Raw genomic sequence first — 13,957 nt, 5'->3', positions numbered from 1 at the left:
GGCAACTCTATCTGTGTTTTCTTCTGTCCTGATTTCCTTCCCCACTGTCCAGTGGCCTGAAATCTTAAGTAAGCTCTAGGCCAGCTCTGAAGGGCTGTTCAACGCTGGGTCAGGCTGGAAGAAGTTTGTGATTCAGTGGACAAAAGTCCACTGAAACTCCTGGGGCCTTCCTGGCCATCTGCACCTTTGGGATAGTTAGGCACAGAGTAGACACGTGAAAGGACACAAATTAACTCAAACAGGCAAATCAGACAGTGAAGAGGTATGGGCAGCTTTGAGAATAAGATATACTGAGAACTCTGGGGTCATACTTGTTTTTCCAGTGGAGGGAAAGCTATAGCTGGGTAATTCAAAGTAATGAATAGTTCCTCAAGTACTTTCATTTGCCTTTAATATGTCCTATTTAAAATAGTCTGGCATTCAAAAATTTAACTGTTCCATTGTCTAAGTGTGAAGCGAGCATTCCCTTAGGAGCCCCTACTCCTTGCATTTAAGTAATAAATTCCCCAAAGTACGTTTTTATTTCCAAACTTGTTTCTGAGTGATGTACAGCTTTTTAGAAATATATTTATGGCAGAAAGTGAGATAACTCTCCTCGTGTTTGGCCTATGCCAATATCAGAATTAGCCCAAGCAATGGGACTAAGGTAAAATAGACAAAGATAATAGTAACATCTGGCCACAGATTAAAAAGTGAATAATCCATGCACAGAAAAACAAAGATGGGCTACCTCTGTTGGGGCTTTGTATCAAGAGATTTCCTTAGGTCCTGGGTCCAGCATTACCTGACTATTTTTGCCACTATAAAACAATCCTTGTAAGTTTTAAAATGCCAGGTAAGCAAGAAGGAGTTTAGCACTCCACTTCGACCGATATACATTTTTAGAGTCCATTTGGGTCAATGCCAGGGATTAAACACAGTGAACTAAACCACCAGCTGAGGTGAGGGCTTCAAAAGTCATCTCCCTGAGGTAGTGTCCTCTACAACCAAAGCCATCCTGCCCCTGACATGATGGGATCTTTTTTTGTTAACTCATTTCAGGATATGAATGAGCCATCAAACTTTGTGAATGGATCTGTCAGGGGCTGCAGCGATGAAATGCTAAATAACCCACCCTATATGCCGTGTATGTAAAATAATTACTTCATCAACTTACTTCCCTACTCAAAGACTCTAAAAGTTTTCCTTTTACTGTCAAAGTGAAGCCTAATGTTGAAGACAGAAAGCATTCTCCAGCATGCCATGAAATCCCAAGTAAGATAACCTTGAATAAGTGCAGATAAACGAATTACTAATCAAGCAAGAAATAATGACATGATGTGGTGTGAAAGAAGGCATACAATGTGTGGTACATTTGATTCTATTGATAACTATGAACAGATTGATACAATTTTAAATAAACCCTAACACACACACATACACACACATGGAGAGATGTTCTTTTTTTTGGAGACGGCGTCTCACTCTGTCACCCAGGCTGGAATGCAGTGGTGCGATCTTGGCTCACTGCAACCTCTGCCTCCCAGGTTCAAGCAATTCTCCTGTCGCAGCCTCCTGAGTAGCTGGGACTATAGGCGCACACTGCCACGCCCAGCTAATTTTTTGTATTTTAGTAGAGATGAGGTTTCACCATGTTGCCAGGCTGGTCTCGAGCTCCTGAGCTCAGGCAATCCGCCCGCCTCGGCCTCCCAAAGTGCTAGGATTACAGAGACGTTCTTTGGATTAGAGAATTAAAACCTAGTTTCTGAAGTCTCTCTGCCCATGTAAACAGACATTTGATGAAGCATATTTCTTGGTCATCCTGTGGTACAAACAAAAATAAAATGTTGGTATCAAAAAGATCTCAGAAAGTTGAATCTTCTCATGTTACAGAGAAACAAGGAAGGAAATGACTCATTTCCTAAAAGTACAGTACCACAGCTGAGGTGGGAGGATTGTTTAAGACCAGGAGTTTGAGTCTTGAGACCAGCCTGGGCAACATAGTGAGACCCCCCCCCAACACACAAAAACACCCAAAAACAGAAAAATAGCAACAACAAAAGACACTATACCAGTAATCTTGACAGAATCTAGAATCCAAGTTTCTTGATGTCTACATCACTGTTATGCTGCCCATTGCTCACTCACTCACTCACTCACTCACTCATTCATTCATTCATTGTCTCCTTCATTAATTTAATGCAGAGGGTGTTTGACTTACAATGGTCTGACTTATGATTTTCAACTTTACAATGATGAGAAAGTGACATACATTCAGTAGAAACGAGCTTTGAGACCCAAATGGCCATTCTATTTTTCACTTTCACTATAGTGTTCAGTAAATTACAAGAGATATTCAACATTTTGTTTTAAAACAGGCCTTGTGTTAGATAATTTTGCCCATCTTAGGCTAATGTAAGTGTCTGAGCACATTTAAAGTAGATTAGGTCCACTCAAAGCATTTTCAAATTACAGTATTTTCAACTTGTGATGGGTTCATGGGGATGTAATCACATTATAAGTTGAGGATCATCTGTACTTATGTATCAAGCAAATGCTGTCAAATCAGAAAGATTTAGAGACACAAATACAAAAAAAATGAGCGAAATAAGATTTATTCCCTGGAGAACATTACCATCTAGTGGAAGAAACAGTCCTAACAATGAAGGAGTTTATTATGTTAGCAAAAGGGCTATGACAACACTCTATACATTAAATCAGAGTTGGTGCAAAAAGAAGGGGAGCTGCTTTTCCCAGCTCCATATTTTATCCTTACCCTTCATTAGTTATAAAGACACAGAACGTTGTTTTCTATAGACTAAAAACTCATAAAACTGGGCCTGTGACTTGTAACAAAGTTGTTGACTGAAATAAAGAAATGCCAAAATGATGGGCATTTCTAGTGAATGTGCAAATTATATTGTTTAGGAAATAACGCGACATTTCCCCTTAGATTTGGAATCTAGGGACAGGGGCCTGAACAGCAAGACCCTGTGCATGGAGAGTCAGCAGATCCTGCCAGACGGCTCCTCCGTGAAGCACTACGACGTGCACAGCCTGTACGGGTGGTCCCAGACCAGACCCACATACGAGTGAGTCTTTTTGTCATGGCAGCCAAGATCATTTTCCACATTGTTCCTTTTGCCATTTCATATTTGCATTGTGCATGTATCTACGTGATCCCAGTTTAATGGGTTAATGTCAAAATTTCAGGCATGGTTGCCCAACCAACCACCTCTGAGCGCATTTATCGAGTAGGTTACTAAATTTACCTATTTAAAGTGAGCAATTAGGTAGTGTTTAATATATTCATAGAGTTGGGCAACTATCACAAAAATTAAATTTCAGAACATTTTCAGAACACCAAAAGGAAAACCTTTGCCCGTTAGCAATCACTTCCAGCTTGTTCCTACCTCCTGAGCTCTAGCCACTGCTCATCTATTTTCTGTCTATGTAGATTGCCTATTCTGGACATTTCATAAAATTGAATCACACAATACATGCTCTTTTGTATCTGGCTGCTTTCATTTGGCATAATGTTTTCAAGGATCATCTATGTTGTAGCATGTATCAGTACTTGATTTCTTTTTACTGATTAATAATGTTTCATTGTATAGATACACCATATTTTGCTTGCCTATCTACCAATGAGTGGACATCTAAGTTATTTCCATTTTTTTGGCTATTATGAGTAGTGAGTATGTGAATATTTATGTGCAAGATTTGGAGTAGACATGTTTTCTTTGTTTTGAGTATGTATCTAAGAGTGGAACTTCTGTGTCATATAGGAACTGTATTTTTAATATTTTGAAGAAATATCAAGCTGTCTCTAAAGAGACTGTACCATTTACGTCCTTTTTTTTTTTGATGGAGTCTTGCTCTGTCGCCCAGGTGGGAGTGCGGTGGTGTGATTTCAGCTCACTGCAACCTCTACCTCCTGGGTTCAAGTGATTCTCCAACCTCAGACTCCCGAATAGCTGGGATTACAAGCATACACTACCATGCCTGGCTAATTTTTGTATTTTTTAGTAGAGACGGAGTTTCACCATGTTAGCCAGGCTGGTCTCGAGCTCCTGACCCCAGGTGATCTACCCGCCTCGGCCTCCCAGAGTGCTGGGATTACAGGCATGAGCCATTGCGCCTAGCCTACCATTTTACATTCTTACCTGCATGTGTGATAAAATGTATAAGGGTTGCAATTCCTTCACATCCTTGCCAATACGTGGTGGTATTCACCTTTTTAAATTACAGACATTCTAGTGGGGGTAAAGTGATGTCTAATTGTTGTTTTCACTTTATTTCGCTAACACTAGTGTTATTGAGCATCTTTTCATATGCTATTGGCTATTTGTATATATTCAAATATCTATTCAAATCCTTTGCTCATTTTTGATAGAATCTTATTATTATTATTACTGAGTTGTAGTCAGGCATGGTGGCTCACACCTGTAATCTCAGTACTTTGGGAGGCCGAAGTGGGAGGATTGCTTGAGTCCAGGAGTTTGAGGGCAGCTTGGGCAACATAATGAGACCCTGTCTCTACAAAAAACAAACAAATAAGCCAGGCAGAATGGTGCATGCCTGTAGTCCCAGCTACTCAAGAGGCTAAGGTAGGAGGATCTCTTGAGCCTAGGAGTTTGAGGCTGCAGTGAACTATGATGGCACTCCACTTCAGCCTGGGCAACAAAGTAAGACTATCTCTACAGAAAAAAAAATTATTGGATCGTAAAAATTCTTTAAATATTCTAAATTCAAGCTTCTCATGAGATAGTTTGAGGATATTTTCTCTCATTCTGTAGACTTTTCACTTCCATAATCATGCCTTTTGGAGCACATTTTTAAAAGTTTTTATAAAGTCCTATTTATTCATTTACTTACTTATTTATTTGTCATTTGTGCTTTTGGTGTCATATTTAAGGACGGAACTATTGCCTAATTCAAGGTCACGAAGATTTACTCCTGTGTCTTGTTCTAAGACCTTTATAGTTGTAGGTATTACACTGAGATCTGTCATCCATTTTAAGTTTATTTTTGTGTATGGTGTGAGTAGTGGTTCAATTTTATTCTTTCCTTCATTTTATTGTCTTGGCATCTTGTCAAAAATCAATTGACAATAAATGAGAAGGCTTATTTCTGCATTCTCAATTCTATTTCATTGATCTCTCTCTATGTATCTATCCTTATGCCAGTACCACACTGTCTTAACTGATGAAGTGTGACTCTTCTAATTTTGTTTTTTCAAGATTGTTTTAGCTACTATGGGTCCCTTGCATTTGATATGAATTTTGTAATCACTTTGTCAGTTTTGACAAAATAGCCAGCTTCTCATAAGAGAAAGATGGCGATGGGATGCCGATGTGTGAAAAGCAAATTTCCCCGAAGAGACAGGAGGGGATGGTGCACGGGAAAGATGAACTTTTGGCAGGAACTCTATCAAGTTTTCACATCTTCTTATTGCTGCTTTCTTTTTTTTTTTTTTTTTTGAGACAGAGTCTCGCACTGTCGCCTAGGCTGGAGTGCAGTGGCGCAATGTCGGCTCACTACAAGCTCCGCCTCCCGGTTCACGCCATTCTCCTGCCTCAGCCTCCCGAGTAGCTGGGACTACAGGCGCCTGCCACCTCGCCCGGCTAGTTTTTTTGTATTTTTTTTTTTTTTTTTTAGTAGAGACGGGGTTTCACCGTGTTAGCCAGGATGGTCTCGATCTCCTGACCTCATGATCTGCCCGCCTCAGCCTCCCAAAGTGCTAGGATTACAGGCTTGAGCCACCGCGCCCAGCCTATTGCTGCTTTCTTTGCCCTGCAAGCCCCTTCTTTGCAAAAGAAAATTTCTACTCTTCTTTTAAGCAACATTCAAACATCACTTCTTCTATGAAGACTTTCTGTCTTCTATGTCTAATATGAAGACAGGGATTTTGATAGGTTTTACACTGAGTCTATAGATCAGTTTGGGGAGTATTACCATCTTAACGATATTAAGTCTCTTTTGATTCATTAGCATGAGATGTTTTCCCACTTATTTAGATCTTTAATTTTTTCAACAATTATTTTTAGTTTTCAATGTATATGTTTTTGGCCATTATTTCTATAAATATTTATCTGTCCCTTTGTCTTTTATCCTTCTGAGATTTTGCCATTTTCCAATGTCATTGGTCATTGGGAAATTTCAGACTTGTTCTTTCCAGGACAGAGTGTGATCTTTTCTGTTCAACTGCCCATTTCTGCTCAAGTATCTAAGCTCTCTGCCTTCTGTCCGCAGAGCTTACAAGAACCTCATACTATTTGATTTGGGGCTATCAACAGGTGATACTATTGATTTTGGGCTATCAACTGGATGTTCCACACCCAGGGGCAACATGGTCTTCCGAACAGAAATTCTTCTTCCCTTTCCCACTTTCTTTACATCTTCATCTTTCAGTTGCTCTTTCACAGTCTTGCTTTCTACACCTAGCTTGAGGCTTTTCCAACCAAGGAAAAACTAGTTCTTCAGGAAAACATCCATGTCTATATATGAAATACACACAAAACAAATAGATGTTTTGTATCCTCAGAAATAACCTTACCTCAGAAGAGTACAAGGACGGATAAGTCACAGTCCCTGCTTTCAAGGACCTCATTGTCTGATTACAGGAGTCAAACATGAGAGGGAAAATCAATTAACTCTACTGGGATGATCCAGAAAGTCTGGATACATTCTGGATTCAGATGGCCCCCAAACCTATGTTCCCAACCCAGACCTTTCTTGAGCTTCAAACCTAGAATTGCCCATAGATGTCTCATTTATGATGTCCCATACGCACTTCAAACCTAATACTTAAAATGTTGAACTATTTGTCTCTCCCTTAAATCTGTCCTCCTGCTGTCTTTCCTTCCTTCCTTCCTTCCTTCCTTCCTTCCTTCCTTCCTCTCTCTCTCTCTCTCTTTCTTTCTTTCTTTCCTTTTTTTTTAAGATAGAGTCTTGCTCTGTCACCCAGGCTGGAGTGCAGCGGCCTGATCTTGACTCACTGCAACCTCCACCTCCCTGGGTTCAAGCAATTCTCCTGCCTCAGCCTCCCTAGTAGCTGTGATTAGAGGTGCATACCACCATGACTGGCTAATTTTGTATTTTTGTTAGAGACAGGGTTTTGCCATGTTAGACAGGCTAGTCTCGAACTACTGACTTCAGGTGATCCGCCCGCCTTGGCCTCCCAAAGTGCTGGGATTGTAGGCGTGAGCCACCGCGCGTGGCCTCTCCAGCATTCTTTGTTTTAGTGAGAGGAACCAAGTTTAACTAGTCATTTAGGTCATCCTAGATTCTCCTTCTTTTTCTGCTTTCAGTTGGTGACTCAGTTCTTTACATCAGTCACTACTCTATCTTCCTGCCTTATTCCAAGTCTTCATTACCTCTCATCTAGACTACTATAAAAATCTAAGTGATCCTTACCTCCATTTCTTTATCACACGTACATACATATGCATTTTTCCAATTTGTGTATGGTTAAATCTGTACCTTTTACTTCATTATGTTTTGTCCATTGTTTTTATTTGAAATTCCTTTCTCTTGTAGAAATCAGGCGGTTTATGTCTTCTTTCAGTTTTAATAGAACGTGTGTGTGTGTGTGTGTGTGTGTGTGTGTGTGTGTATTTCCATTCAGTTTTGGATTTGTTTTGGTGTGAAAAATTGGAAGTGACCCAAATGGATTAGTTTCCACATTAGTAGTCAGCTACTTTTCCTAACATCGTTTATTGACTAATTCATCTGTGTCTATTGATCTGTGATGCTTTTTTAAAGCAAATACTTGGATTGTATAGATACTAGGATCTGTTAATAGAGTTTCTCTTTTGTTCAGTTGATTTTTCCCTCACACAATTGTCATTTTCTAAGGGTGTGTGCAGATGATCTATCTTCCACTGAAAGATAAACATCTTTTATGTATATTTGCCTCTGTGTGCAAAACATGTCTTGCTTTTTGAGGTATAGAAAAGCAGAGTGAATATTTCCAAAATGCTGTAGCTTTTATTTGGATCCCAGATCTGCCTCCTTATTCTTTTTTCCTCTTTCCCCTCCTGCCATATGACTACAGACACGCGTGCGCCACCCTGCCCAGCTAATTTTATTTTTTTGTAGAGACAGGGTCTCAATGTGTTGCCTAGGCTGGTCTTGAACTTCTAGTCTCAAGCAGTCCTCTGCCTTGGCCTCCCAAGGTGCTGGGATTACGTGTGTGAGTTACTGTGCCTGGCCTCCTCTTTACCCTTTTTTTTTTTTTTTTGAGACAGAGTCTTGCTCTGTCACCTAGGCTGAAGGGCAGTGGCACGATCTCGGCTCACTGTAACCTCCACCTCCCCAGGTTCAAGTGATTCTCCTACCTCAGCCTGCTAGGTAGCTGGGATTACAGGTGTGCACACCACATCCAGCTAATTTTGTTTGTTTGTTTGTTTTGTATTTTTAGTAGAGACAGGGTTTCACCATGTTGGCCAGGCTGGTCTTGAACTCCTGACCTCAAGCGATCCACCCACCTCGACCTCCCAAAATGCTGGGATTATAGGCATGAGCCACCACACCCGACCCTCTTTACTCTTTAAACGACCTTTGATAAGCATTTTGAAGATCGTCTTATTTTGTCCAGCTCACTATTTTCAGGTGAATGCCTTTCTAACTTCTCTGAACCGTAGCTTCCTAACAGTAAAAGGAGTGTAAAGACACCTTTTCATGATGTTATGAGACACCACATAGGAAAGTGACCAGTATAATACTGGGATAGAGGAATTGTTCCATAAATAGCTATATTTCCCCTCACTCCCACCTCTTTCTCTTACTCCAGGGAGATAGTTAATTAATCAGATTTTTCAAAAATGAAACGCACATTCTAGGTGCAGATATACCTCTAGTCTTGCTGTGAAGTTTGCTGGGGTCTTTAGCATGGCTTTTAGACAACAGATTCTTTCTGGGAAGAAGTTATCTGACTCGGACCAAAGTACCCTCACCACCTCATGCTCCAAGCTGCAGTTACTTCCTGTAAAGGAGTTCATTTCTTCAATTCACCTCCTTATTCCCCTCCCATCAGAGCTGTGCAGGAGGTGACAGGACAGCGAGGGATTGTCATCACCCGCTCCACATTTCCCTCTTCTGGACGCTGGGGAGGACACTGGCTGGGAGACAATACAGCTGCGTGGGACCAGCTGGGGAAATCTATCATTGGTGTGTGGGCTCATTCCCAGGGGCCTGTGCTGGCAGGGAGGGCACTGGAGTTTGTGCTGTTCAGCAGTACTGGTTATGTCCCTGTCATCATCTCTGTTGTGGTAAAATTAACAAGAACTGAGTTCTCTCTGGGCATGGATTTTAATTTACACCCATCTTTCAATATTTTCATCATGAATGGTCCAGGGCTTTCTAATGGGGTAAGGAAAAATCAGGCCAAGGCTTCACTCTCCTCCCAAAGTGCTCCTTCATCTAACACAGCTGTGGCTTCTTCTTGCAGGCATGATGGAGTTCAGTCTCTTTGGAATACCTTATGTAAGTCACATTTGGACCATTATTAATTGCCCAGTCAGATTTTAGTGAGTCAGCGCCTCATGAAATTCCCACCTCATGCTCTCATTGTGCATCTTCTCAGACAGGAGCAGATATCTGTGGGTTCTTTGGAGATGCTGAATATGAGATGTGTGTTCGCTGGATGCAACTGGGGGCATTTTATCCATTTTCCAGAAACCACAACAACATTGGGACAAGGGTGAGGCAGCAGTTCATGCTCCACGTGTTGCATACCCTCAAATCATAACTTCTTTTTAAACCCCAGGAGTATTATACTCATTTCCTGATAAAAATCAGAGAACATCACCAGAATCTTAATTTCTTGGAAAATCCACAGAGTTCAGAACTCTGGAATTATCAGTAATTTTTAGAAATATACCCTTTCTCATCTCCTGGAGAATTAGCACCCATGAGGGAAAGTTTGTATAGTTCCCCATGGGGCTAAAATGAAAGAAGCTCCCTTTGCTTTTAAGAATATTGAATTTGTATTTTACTCAAACTCATCCAAGATATGTTGGTGCTACACAGAAACCTCTCCCTCTACACATATAGAGGGCCAGAGCCGGACCTATTCCAGGGACTTAGGAATCAGTGATAAAAAGGAGAAAGCAAGAAATTCTAATTTTGTAGGGTGGCAGAGAAGGGGGAAAGGGTAGGCCAGGAATGAAGGGATAAGTGGCTTGTAACCTACATATTGAATAAATGCCCATTGATTCTTTTCCGATACCACTGGGATGGAATGAAGAAAAGGTGATCCACTATATGCTCCTTTATCCCTACAGAGACAAGATCCTGTGGCCTGGAATTCAACCTTTGAGATGTTGTCCAGAAAAGTCCTAAGGACCAGATACACCCTGCTTCCTTATCTCTATACTCTGATGCATAAAGCTCATGTTGAGGGCAGCACTGTTGTTCGACCCCTTCTCCATGAGTGAGTACAGTCTCTTTCCCCAAGCAGCAGGTTTAGGCATGTCTTGCAAATAATCCACTGTAGCAGTCATAAGAGGATAGGTGAATTTTCCCCGTTTATTTTTTAAGGTTTACGGATGACAGGACAACATGGGATATAGACCGTCAGTTCATGTTGGGTCCTGCTATCTTAATCAGCCCTGTGTTGGAAACTGTGAGTTCTTCTCTGTAGATCAGAAACCCTTCAATCACATGATCTGAAATCATGGGAAAAGCATTTTAAAGATCATCTGGTTTTGCCCAGCTCACTATTTTCAGGTGAATGCCTTTCTAGAACATCTACAGGAGATCTTCTTTTTTAAAAGATCTCTCTGTTAATGAAACCTTTACTACACTGACTGATTTCTCAATTTAAAATTTTGTCATATACTTTTTAAAAATACATTTTTTCTGTAGTTTTGAAGAATACTTTTTCAGGATTTTTCTTAATAAAATCCCTCACCCAGCACTTTGGGAGGCCGAGACGGGCGGATCACGAGGTCAGGAGATCGAGACCATCCTGGCTAACACGGTGAAACCCCATCTCTACTAAAAATACAAAAAAAAAACTAGCCGGGCGAGGTGGCGGGCGGCTGTAGTCCCAGCTACTCGGGAGGCTGAGGCAGGAGAATGGCGTAAACCCGGGAGGCGGAGCTTGCAGTGAGCTGAGATCCGGCCACTGCACTCCAGTCCGGGCGACAGAGTGAGACTCCACCTCAAAAAAAAAAAAAAAAAAAAAAAAAGTCCCTCAAATTGTTGCAATCACTAATAAAATTTTCATTTTTTGTCTTAATTCTATAGAGTGTTTTGAAAATGAAAATGAGACATTTTTATTGAAATATTCATAACAACATGTCAATTTTATGTTTCAGAGCACATTTGAGATCTCTGCTTATTTTCCGAGAGCCCGTTGGTATGACTATAGCACGGTAAGAACTAACATATTTGTGAGGAACGAGTTTGGTCTATGCAGGGTGGGGAGGTGGAGAGGTCGATAGAGCCTTCTAATTCCAAGTACATATTTTCTAAGGCAATAATTTTGACCTTTTTAGCCTTGGCAAGGCTTGTTTAAATGAAAGCATGTATAAGAGCGTAGATGAAATCTGAGCACCTACACCTCATTGAAGCTCCCCGCTCACCCTCGCCCTTACCTCTCAACTTTTCTGGAGAAACAAAGTCTAGATTTTCAGTCTTAAGCAAAAATGAAAGATTAGAGATTTTCTCTTTAGGTTTGCAGTCTTTTGCTGACTTTCTAACATGCTTCCCATGAAAGGAAGGACTTGTAATTAAACATGCTCTCATTTAATATATTTATCGCCCATCATTTTTTGCCTGTATTCTCCTTTCTAGGGAACTAGCAGCAAATCGACAGGTCAAAGGAAAATCCTGAAAGCTCCCCTTGACCACATCAACCTTCATGTCAGAGGAGGCTACATCCTGCCCTGGCAAGAGCCTGCAATGAACACTCACTCCAGGTGAGGAGAAGAGGTGATGTCTCACAGCCTCTTGCTATACCCTAATGAGGAAGCCTTACAGGAGGCTGTCCCACCTTCACCAGGGATATGTGGATTAGAAACTAAATTGCCAAACAGTTTTACTGGTCAGATCCTGTGAGTGCTTTCTGAGTGGGACCTGGAAGAAGATTAGTTCATAAAGTGTGTTAAAATATATATACACACACACACACATTTTTTGTCTGTAGTGCTGTATCAAAGGCAAAAATTTTCCTGAAGGCAGAAAAATGTTTCTCTTTCCACACTATTAAAAAGGAATAGGGAATGTTAATGAGCTCTGTGACTTGTGATCGAACAAGGACTAGATAGGACTGAGTCCTTGTCCTGTCCAAGGACTTAGTGCTCATTCCTAGGTCTACTTTGGTCAACAGAGGAAAGATATGTTTGTGTGTTGTGTGTGTGTACACACACATATATAAATTACACATATACTATGTAAAAATTTATAAAATCATTGACTAAACAGAACGTGTCACATCAAGAAAGGCACATGAGAACATTAACAACTCAAAAGGAGAGAAGGTAACTTTCAGCCTTGTGGTGTAATGCATGGTTTATATGAAAGAGGGCTTTGAGCTGGATCTTGCATAATGAATGAGATCTGAATGTACAAAAAGGGAAAGAGAGATCCTGGTCAGATTAAAGTACTGAAGGTGAAAAATGGGTTGGGTTTGGGAACAGTAAACTATCCAGTTTAACTGGAGCACAGATAAAGGAAGAGATAAAATAAGTAAAACTCCAGCAGGTTAGGATCAGATCCTGGGGAATGGTGAATGCCAAGCCAATTACTTTGCATTTTATTCTGTGGCAACCTAGAAGTTACTGAGGATTCTCTTTTCAGGGATTTTCTTCCTATGAAATTAATATTTCATTATATTACCTGTGTGTATATTTGATTTTTGGAAATTGAAGCTAAATCAAATGTTTTATTAAATTTTAAATGTTTTCCATTAACTTTCACGTGTCTTATATTTTATCTATTTTACCTGTTTTTAGAACTTTATATGCATATTTAATACATTTCTTTTATTTCTAAATAAGTAATGTTTTAACACAGTCTGTTCTTTATTCTTACAACTTACAATCTAGAGAAAAATAACTCATCTTTTTTTTTTGGTAGTCGACAGAATTTTATGGGATTGACTGTTGCTTTGGATGACAATGGGAAAGCTGAAGGCCAGGTGTTCTGGGATGATGGACAAAGCATTGGTGAGTATAAACTTTCCAGGGTCCCCGTACCTCATTGAGAAAAATCATACCATAGAGGCTTGGCATATAATTAGTATGAACTGAAAACCTCTCTCTGTCTGTTGACGATAAGGCAATAACATTTGGAGAATTTTTCCAACTTTTGCCTGCTCATTTATATTATACTGTAGTTAGTATAGATGGGGTACAGTCCCTACCTTTGTAGGTCCAGGAACTTGCTGTTATTCAGTCAGGGATGATCTATCTCTGTATAACTGTCTCACTCTTGATTTAAAAAAAGTGTGGATGCAAATATCACGCTGATGGTTAATTCATTCTCAATGGGACAGAAACATGACTCTATTATTTGGGTCAGCCATCTATACCAGGCACCCTGTTCCTCACACATAGGCCTGCTCAGGAGGCAATTTAGAGGTTAGAAAATTTCTTGGTGACTTATAAACTGGGAATGAAGTATTGCTCAAAGGATACTTACATCAGTGAAATATTACTTTGTATGCTTCCTTTCCCCAGTTGAGGTAGAATATGTTAGTTCTACTTCAGATAAGTGAGATTTGTCATTATCATCAGAACACCCTCTAACTCAGACTTTTTACAGAAATATGGACACACTGTTACCAGCTGACTCTCACTGTTCACTACTTATTACTGTGCACCAGAACCTTATAATCTTGCAACATACCACATTTTCTGAAATTATAGCTTATTTTTCACTTCTAATATTTCTAGAGATTCCTTCTCTTTTAGGTTTCTTCATTATAAAGACAAGAAATTCTCATTAGAGGAGTAGATATTCTTTG

The 13,957-nt window shown here is 40.2% G+C and overlaps 1 protein-coding gene across 1 annotated transcript in view; it reads left to right on the top strand.

Moving 5' to 3' along the window:
* MGAM2 (maltase-glucoamylase 2 (putative)) overlaps window positions 1-13,957 on the top strand; it is a 104,877-nt gene that overhangs the window by 72,704 nt on the left and 18,216 nt on the right. The window contains exons 35-44 of the mRNA XM_033193022.1: window positions 1,042-1,126; window positions 2,933-3,071; window positions 9,020-9,153; window positions 9,434-9,468; window positions 9,569-9,685; window positions 10,269-10,417; window positions 10,525-10,609; window positions 11,307-11,363; window positions 11,785-11,909; window positions 13,069-13,157. Coding sequence (XP_033048913.1) covers window positions 1,042-1,126; window positions 2,933-3,071; window positions 9,020-9,153; window positions 9,434-9,468; window positions 9,569-9,685; window positions 10,269-10,417; window positions 10,525-10,609; window positions 11,307-11,363; window positions 11,785-11,909; window positions 13,069-13,157 — 1,015 coding nt within the window. The remainder of the gene's footprint in view (window positions 1-1,041; window positions 1,127-2,932; window positions 3,072-9,019; window positions 9,154-9,433; window positions 9,469-9,568; window positions 9,686-10,268; window positions 10,418-10,524; window positions 10,610-11,306; window positions 11,364-11,784; window positions 11,910-13,068; window positions 13,158-13,957) is intronic.

Source organism: Trachypithecus francoisi, unplaced genomic scaffold (assembly GCF_009764315.1).
Source record: "Trachypithecus francoisi isolate TF-2019V2 unplaced genomic scaffold, Tfra_2.0 Lachesis_group4, whole genome shotgun sequence".
Classification (NCBI taxonomy): domain Eukaryota; kingdom Metazoa; phylum Chordata; class Mammalia; order Primates; family Cercopithecidae; genus Trachypithecus; species Trachypithecus francoisi.
This window is presented reverse-complemented; position numbering and strand designations above follow the sequence as displayed.